Source organism: Pteropus vampyrus, unplaced genomic scaffold (genome assembly GCF_000151845.1).
Source record: "Pteropus vampyrus isolate Shadow unplaced genomic scaffold, Pvam_2.0 Scaffold243, whole genome shotgun sequence".
Lineage (NCBI taxonomy): Eukaryota > Metazoa > Chordata > Mammalia > Chiroptera > Pteropodidae > Pteropus > Pteropus vampyrus.
This window is the reverse complement of record NW_011889024.1, coordinates 1,877,776-1,886,202: the sequence shown is the minus strand read 5'-3', so window position 1 is coordinate 1,886,202 and position 8,427 is coordinate 1,877,776. Positions and strand designations below refer to the sequence as shown.

Sequence of the window (8,427 nt, the reverse complement as noted above, 5' to 3'; positions counted from 1 at the left end):
TAATAGTTTTTGAAAAGCAATTTTAGGTGAATGTTTCTGTCATCTTTGGTGAAAAAGAGGTTCCTAAGCAGAGTATTGGAACTAGAAGCCATAAAGGAATGTATTATTCAAATTTGACTACTAAAAAATGTAAAACTTGTGCAAGTCTGAGCATACATAGTCTTATAAATAACTCCGAAGTCCCCTTCTCAAAAAAAAAAAAATCTTATTCTAGAATCTTAAATAGGCATGCTTAAAAAATATAAAGAGGATAAATGAAGTGAAAGGTTATGATTCTGCCGCTACTTAAATATCTATAAAATGGCTATAGCACTAATATGAGCCTCACCAGGCCAGATTAGTTCAGTATACAAAGATCATATTTCTGTAGAGACAACACCTGCCAGCAGCCTTAATTCTTCGCCAAACCTCAGACCACATGTAGCCATTGGCCAAAGTAAACATGGAAAGAGAAAGTGCATCGCAATTGTCCGTAAATTCTGCAATGTTGAAATTCAAGCCATCAGTTTCAATAATTCCCAGAAATAACAGCCAAATCTAAACACTGTGTGGCTTTGTGGTTTACAGTTGGGCCAATGCAAAGGTTTTTGGAATTTTAAAAGATATATAATTGATATAGCATACACAGGCACCTTTGTGTATAGTTAGCTTTTACAGTATTTATTCAGCCTAAGTGAAAGAGCTTCGAGGAATTTAGGATTGAAAACTTGCGTAGAGATCAAGATCAAGTGAAAGCCCTAAGAACCTTTTAAGAGACTTGTTTAAAAACACCCTGAGCAAATACAATCTGGTAGTTCTGTCTAGCTGGCTGACCTCAGCATGTGAATACAGCAGGCTTTAAGCAGCTATAGGTGTCTTTAATTTTGTCTCAAAATGACAACATCCTAATTGCAAATTGACTCTCTTTAATATGTAATGACCTCAGGTAATAGGATATTTCCATGTGGAAGTAGGGCCCATTAAGAGGTTTGCAGGCATGATTTTGAATTGAGGTGATCCTTGAGAATCCATCTTGGTGAAACTGACATTCTGGTCCATGGATCAATCACAGCGACATGTCCAATTGCTTCATTTGGAGCTGGTATTATATCACAACTAAAGGCCCCCTTGTAGAAGCCCCAGAACTCACCAAGAGGTAGTGCCTCACATAGTGTCATAAAGAATAGGGACAATGACCCAGGTAACTCAGACCAAGAAAGTTGCCACTCTTGCTTCAAATTGTCCAAGAAGCGGCGTGGTGGTGGGAGTTCTGGGGAGTAGAGACAAAACAATCCTGGAATTATCTACACGGCTTCCATCTTCCCTTACTTGGAAAGAGAATACACAGCTGTTTACATGGAATTGGGTGAAATAAGCAGAAAATAGTTCTGAGACCATTATTTTATGTTGGCAAATCTTATTAGAGCTCATTAAGAAACCCTATTTTGGGTTGCTTTGGGTACTCGCTGTAGGGGAAAATTGCCTTGGAAATGTTAAGTAGAGACCTGTAATCAAGTATTCATAGTGCGTGTGTGGCGGGGGAGGAGCTCGCAGACGGCATACGACTGGGAGTTTTACCCTTTGCATGAGTACAGAGTGCCTTTTCCCCTCCTGGGAGGGAGTGGGTCTGTGAAATGCAGCATAGGACTGTAAACTTGGACTAGTGGGAAGGGTTGACAGCACCTTAGAGAGTTGGAGGGCAGCCTGATCATGACCTCGCTGGCACCAAAATTAGAAGTTCATTGTAGGTTCATTTCTCACATACGAGATAGCAGCATCGCAAGGTAGCTGAAGAAATATACAATTTGACTCCGTTTCTGGCTGTTAGAACTTAGAATTAGACCTGGCTATTAGACCCGGCAAAGAATTGTCAAAATTAGTGCCATTATTTGGTTGCACGTTACTTTATTCAGATATTTTACTATGACTCCTCCTCCTCTTACCCCCCCTACCTGCATCGGCCCCTCCTTGCCCCTCTCACAACAGGTGTAGAAGACATCGTGGCAATAATGATTCCTGAGCCAAAAGGGAAGGAGATAGTCAGCCTGCTGGAAAGGAACATCACCGTGACGATGTACATCACCATCGGAACTCGGAACTTGCAGAAATACGTGAGCCGCACTTCGGTCGTGTTTGTCTCCATCTCCTTCATCGTCTTGATGATTATCTCCCTCGCGTGGCTGGTCTTTTATTATATCCAGAGGTTTCGATATGCAAATGCCAGGGACAGGAACCAGGTGAGTAGCAAAAAGTTGCGTTTTTGTTTTTGTGTTTTTTTAATCTTAAAAATTATAACAAAAGTGAGATTTGTTATTGTATAAACTTTGGAAATCACAGAAAATATGAAGACAAAACCAAAATTACCTATTATACCCAACACAAGATAAACACTGTTAATACTGCTGTACAGTTTTTCAGATCTTTTCCAAATACATGTATTTCGATGTTTTACTAGTATTGTTCTGTAAAATGGAGGTGCTTTGTCCCACGTTCCAGTTGCTGATCTTTGGGACAGTTATTTATTTGGGTATATAATAAAGGGAGAAAGGAGAAGTGAGCTGAGATTATATTAATACTGACCACATAATTTGGGAAGGGCCAGGATTTTCTCTTTGTGAATGGGGAAAAAAAGATAAAAAATAATAGCTAAAAATAAAATAAAATAGATAAAAAATAAAAGCAATTGATTTTTGGAACATATAATATATACACATGGTATAAAATGCAAAAGGTGTAAAATGGTATAGATGAAAAATAGTTGCCTTCTCATATCTGTCCCTCAATTACCCAGGTCCTCTGCCTAATATATCTTCTCTTCCAAACGTATTTTATGTGCGTGTGTTTAAAAAAAATGGTAGCACACTTAACTCTGTACCCTTATTTCTCACTTATCTTGGAGATTAATTTATATCAACACTCAATCCAAGCTGCCTTCTCATTTCTAATGACCGTATAACGTTTCATTTTCTGCATATGTTAGTTATATTTATTAAACCTGCTCCTATGGATGGACATGTTTTCACTCATAACAAACGTACACTTGACACTGAACACATTCTACTGCTTGAATATTGGCCTTTCTGGCTTTAGAAGTAAAGATAAGTCCTTTCTAGCTTCTAGTCTAAGATTCTCCTCCTCTAGGGGCTGCACGGACAAGGCTAAGAATTCTTCCCTCTATCCAACTAACTGATCACCTCCCTTCTGGTGACCTCTCCTTGAACTTTGAGGTGGGGAGCCAGATACACGACAGACCCTTGATCCCGAACACCCATGTGCACAGCGGGCAGTCCTCCCCTCTCCACCAGGAGATTAAGGAGCCCTGTGTCCCTCGTTTTCCAGTTGTGCCACTTCGGCCGCTGTTCACTAATTCTCATCTGGGTTATAGGAACCCTGCAGAGTGGCAGAGCAAAGGCCACAAGCAGCATTCCTGCCATGGCAGGTGAGCCTGCCTCCTGGCGACGCTCTGGGTCATTGTCTTACTGTCTCCTAGGGTATCCCATTTCAGACACAAAGGCCGGGTCTGTGTCCGAAAAGCCACAGGACTTTGAATAGATGGCAGCTATTTCAAATATGGGCAGATCAGATAAACTAAGTAAGGCTCTTTTTTGTTGTTCATAAACAATAGTGCCTTGGAGGCTAATCCAAAGACGCCAGACCCGTTTTATGTTGTTTTCTATGAGGCCTAGTAATGACATCCAGTCGAGTTTTCTTGAAAGAGTTACCTCTCCCTGTGGATACCTTTTCTTATTATTTACATGGCCCATGTCCTTTTGATGTCATTTGCACCTCTTTGTCCTGACGTTATGTTGGAACAAAAGAAGTAATGGGGTTGAAAACAAACTTGAACTTCGCAGGGGAAGAGAAGGGGAAGGGACAGGGATAAGCCAGGTGTCAGCCCCCGAGGGAGGGAGGGTCGGGTCTGCGGCAGAGGTGCTGCTGTCACCTAAAGAGCATGAACTGAAATGGTTCCCGATGTCGCCCTGGAGAGTGCAGAGCTCTCGGCGGACAGAAAGGCAAAGTGTATGTTGCGTCCATGAACTAGTCAGCGAGGCAGTTAGCCACGGATTTGCTATGTGTAGATAACAGGTCTCGAAGGATCTTTGCCTCCCAATTCTGTTCTGCATGAATGAAAATCATGAACTGGTAAAACTGGAAGTGACATCCATGACTAATTTCCTAATAAGGAGAACTGAGGTCTAGAATGTTTAAGTGACTTGGCCAGAGTCACACAGCTAGTGACAGAAATAGAACTAAAAGCTGGAGCTTCTAACTTCCAAACCATTGCCTTCTCTTCTGTAACGCTTCCCACAAAAAAATAACCCTGATGTTTTTACCTCGTGTCATGTGTGCACAAACAGCTTTTAAGTCATCGATGAGGTCACCATAGCTATCAGAACAGTCAAATTGTCTTATCGATTTTTCCAGATTTATAGAGTGGTGATCCACATCATAGAAATTAGCTGACTGACTGTACAATGATTTCTCTTGCATCAACCAGGCCTGGAAGGACCATTATTATGTATTAGAACAAGTGAGGCGAGTGTGTGAGTCGCCGTGGCCACATGAGGTTCCAGACAATTAGGACAAACTCTGTTTACATTAACAGTGTCCTCCCTTCACCTAGAACATAAAAACACTTTGTTATTTTTCCACTTGGTGGTGGTGGTGGTGACTACAATCATGACTGTAAAATACAGCTGTCAGGAAAAATGGACAAATATGATACAGAATTATTCAATCAAATGAGCTAGAACATAAATTCGATTTTGATGCTATGTTTCAGCATCCTTATTTTCCTAGTTTTTTTTTAATCACATTCACCACATTTCTGTTTATAACACAAGAAGAGACAAGAAGAGAGTATCTTATTTTTCTCAGTTTCTTAAATATTTAGAAGGCCACTAATTTATGCGTCTTTGGTTGTGCTGGAATCTGTCATTGTTCCTCTCCTTGTTGGCATTAATGTAGGACTTTATTCTTTTAATAAATGGTTCTGTATTTATTTTCCATAAAGCTGTTTATCATCACTATGGTCAAGGAACCAATAAACTTGGTACATACTTTCTTATACCTGTTTAGATCAAATTGATGGACAAATCTAATTACTAAGATGGTCCAACTCTTGATAATCTTCAGTGAAAAGTAAGATTTGGATCTGGTTGGGTTAAAGAAAATCTATACAAACCCCTGGAGAAGGGAGAGGAATTCCCACCTGAAACAAAAGGCCTCTACGAACCTGAGGTGGTCCCTAAGCCTACCTGAGGTGGTCCCTAAGTCTATCTGAGGTCGTTCCTAAGTCTACCTGAGGTGGTCCCTAAGTCTATCTGAGGTCGTTCCTAAGTCTACCTGAGGTGGTCCCTAAGTCTACCTGAGATGGTCCCTAAGTCTATCTGAAGTCGTTCCTAAGTCTACCTGAGGTGGTCCCTGAGTCTTCCCTTAGCATCACATTGCTCTGCATTTCTGAGAACCACAAAGGAAAGGATGTGTTTTGTAACAGCCTCTGGTTCTAATCCTAAGATTCTCTAGTCAGGCTCTCCTTTACTGTAGTTGGTGCATTTAAACACCCACAGACAGAAGGGACCAACAAGAGCAATAACTGCTTCATTTGGGCCATATCATTAAAAATGTTTATGGTTTTACTCATTACCCTTTAGTTTGTATTTAGGAAGACGAATAATACTAGTTGGAAAATTGTTCAAAGTAAGACAGTTTTTTAACTCAGAAGTCAATATTTCTGTGTGTCATTTTCACTTAAAAAAAGAGAGAGACATGCGTATACTGACAAAACTTGACTACATGCAAATAGCATTTTTTAAAACTTTACGATGCTTTTCTCCTTGCTTTGTTAAACTAGACTCCTACTGAAAAGTCTCGTGCTACATGGTCCCATAACCATCACATATATCTCGGAAGCTGATTTTTCTGTATTCTCCAGTTATCCAGAACATCTGTTCTACCCCCCAGCAAGTCAGACTTTCTTATCCTTTATCGGCCACTCACAAAATGCTGTCCTTTCCCTCCTCAAATGAGGTATTTGTGAATTCGCTATCAGTGAGCTCTGAAATGAGGTTTGACTCAAGGCATTTCACGGGAAGCGGAAAGAAATACCATCATGCCATTTTTCTGCATGATCAAGGAAAACATGGCCGACTTCCTTTGCGAACCATGCAATTTCTCAGGGCTTCTAGGACAGAAGTCCTCACAGACTTGGTGTTGTGAGGACTATCTTTTTTATACTCTGTTAGTTCTGCTCACTTGGGAAGCCCCAATCCCCCAGGCGACTTTCTCCTTCACTCAACTCTAACCTCCCAGCGCTCAGGCACCAAACGCCCGTCATAGAATTCCTCTTTCTACCTTCCTATACCTTAATGTCAGCTTACTTTACATTTCCTGAATGGACACACCATTTTTTTAAAATAAAGGCAGCTTACATTTTCCTTTCAAAGGGTATGTGAAAAAAAAGGGGGGCTTTTTTTCTGGAAAAGAGAAGGATTCTTTTTTAAACACCCCATCTTTATTCAGGTGTAGCCAAAAGTAAAGTTGAATACATGGCCAGGATAGGAAGCAGTTCAAATTTACCTTACGTGCTTGCATTTAAGGAGGGCATATTTCATTTGCTAAAGAATTGTTTTAAATGAAATTAAATTTTGAAAACATTCTGGTTCCCCTCCTGAAAAAAAAAAAAGTTGATTTTCCTTTGAATATAACCTATGACCATTATTTGAAAATAATTTTTGCTGCCTAATTGCTCTGCTTAGCCTTTGAAAATAAAAAACAATTCAAGGGATTGAATTGGGTCCAGATATTATATAATATCAATTAAACGCAATTGCAGAGATATCTGAGCTTATAATCCAAATTTCTTATTCTGAACATAATATTCTTATTCTGAACATAATATTCTGCAGGTTTAGTGTATTTACTCTCCTTAGCTAGGAGTCCCTCCACGCCTTCCAATTCTTGCAGCCGACTTCTTCAACGAGAAGCAGCTCTTAGCTGAGACAGGCCAGTCTTGCCAAGGTCAGGACCACAGCTTTGCTTACCTAACCTCATGTATTACTTATAGTTTGTCCATATAGTTTCCTATTAACTGGCTAAATATCTCAGGTTGTTTGCCATGCTTTAAAAAAAATCTATTGGTTTAAGATTTTATTCATTCATCAACCATTGATAGAGTTTTCACAAGATAGTAAGTTACAGAGAGCAGGAATCTGTATGTGTTTTCCAAAACCCAGAGCTGTGCCTGGGACAAAATAAGTGATCCAAAACATGTGTCGAATGATCTGGCGTCAATTACTGAAGGCAGCTTTATTCATATGAATGGGAAGCAAACGTAAACACAGTCCTGTCCTCGAGGAGCTTAAGTGAGAGAAAAGTAACTGGGATTGATCTTAAAAATAGCAAATTGCAAATGTTATGACAGTAACTATGAAGCAGAGGGACAAAATGCTGTGAGGGTTTCTACTAAAGGGATCTTCACTCCTGGAAGGCATTCAAGAAGGAGTCCCCCCAAAGTGGCTGGAATTGAGACCAAAGGATGATCCACAGCTGGAGGAAGAGCAGAGGAAACAGAGCTGCATCCCATTTAGTTTTACCTCCGTTCTTTCCCTCTCTCTCTGTGTCTCCCTTGGTACTCTAATCCTACTTTTTCTGCTACCCTATTTTGCTAGCTACTCACGGACTTCTGCAAAAACCTCACATGTATGTAGGGTCTCCTTTTAGGAAATAGCCATAGCAGCTTACTCGTCTTTTAAAATGCCAGTAATTATTTTAGAAACTAAAAATGAAATACCAGAGAGAAAAGTATATTAACAAGAACATCTCCTTTTCTACTTATTTACTGTAACTGTCGTGTGTTAAGGGAAGCACTTCACGATAGGTACTTAGATTGCGATTGGTTGGGTAGCAGGTTTGTTAGTTGGTTGGCCAAATAGCCGATTAACTGGTTAGCTGGCTGCCCAGATGTTTGTTGGTGGGCTAGCTGATTAGTTGGTTGGCTGGGTGGCTTGTTAGGTGGCTAGATATTGGTTGGCCATCTGTTTGGTTGATTGGCTCTCTGCTGATTGGTTAGTTGGCTGTCTGACCGGGCGGATGTTGGTTGGTTGGTTGACTGGCTAGTTGGTCGATTGGGTGGTTATTTGGTGAATAATGGGAATGGTAGTTTAGCTTCAACTTTAAAGTCAGATTTAATTTTATTCAGATTCTGACCAACCTTTCACTAACTCTATGATAGTGAAATAATTCACTTAAGCTCTATAAGTCTCAGTTTATTCTATGAAATAGTATTTTTCTCTTAGGGTCATTGTAAGGTTAAAGGTAATACTGCATGTAATGCTTTAGCATGGCACCTAGGATATACTGACTTCATTAGTATATATTCACTATTTTAAAGAAAAGAAAGAAGCTTGAGTGTTATTTCCAAATTAGAAACCAAATTAGTGAAAGCAA

General features: G+C 40.0%; 1 protein-coding gene across 1 annotated transcript in view; it reads left to right on the top strand.

The window, feature by feature from the left end:
- Positions 1 to 1,171: 1,171 nt before the first annotated feature.
- The window catches only part of RNF150 (ring finger protein 150), a 60,905-nt gene continuing 53,649 nt past the window's right edge, over positions 1,172 to 8,427 (top strand). The window contains exons 1-2 of the mRNA XM_023519993.1: positions 1,172 to 1,180; positions 1,893 to 2,216. Coding sequence (XP_023375761.1) covers positions 1,172 to 1,180; positions 1,893 to 2,216 — 333 coding nt within the window. The remainder of the gene's footprint in view (positions 1,181 to 1,892; positions 2,217 to 8,427) is intronic.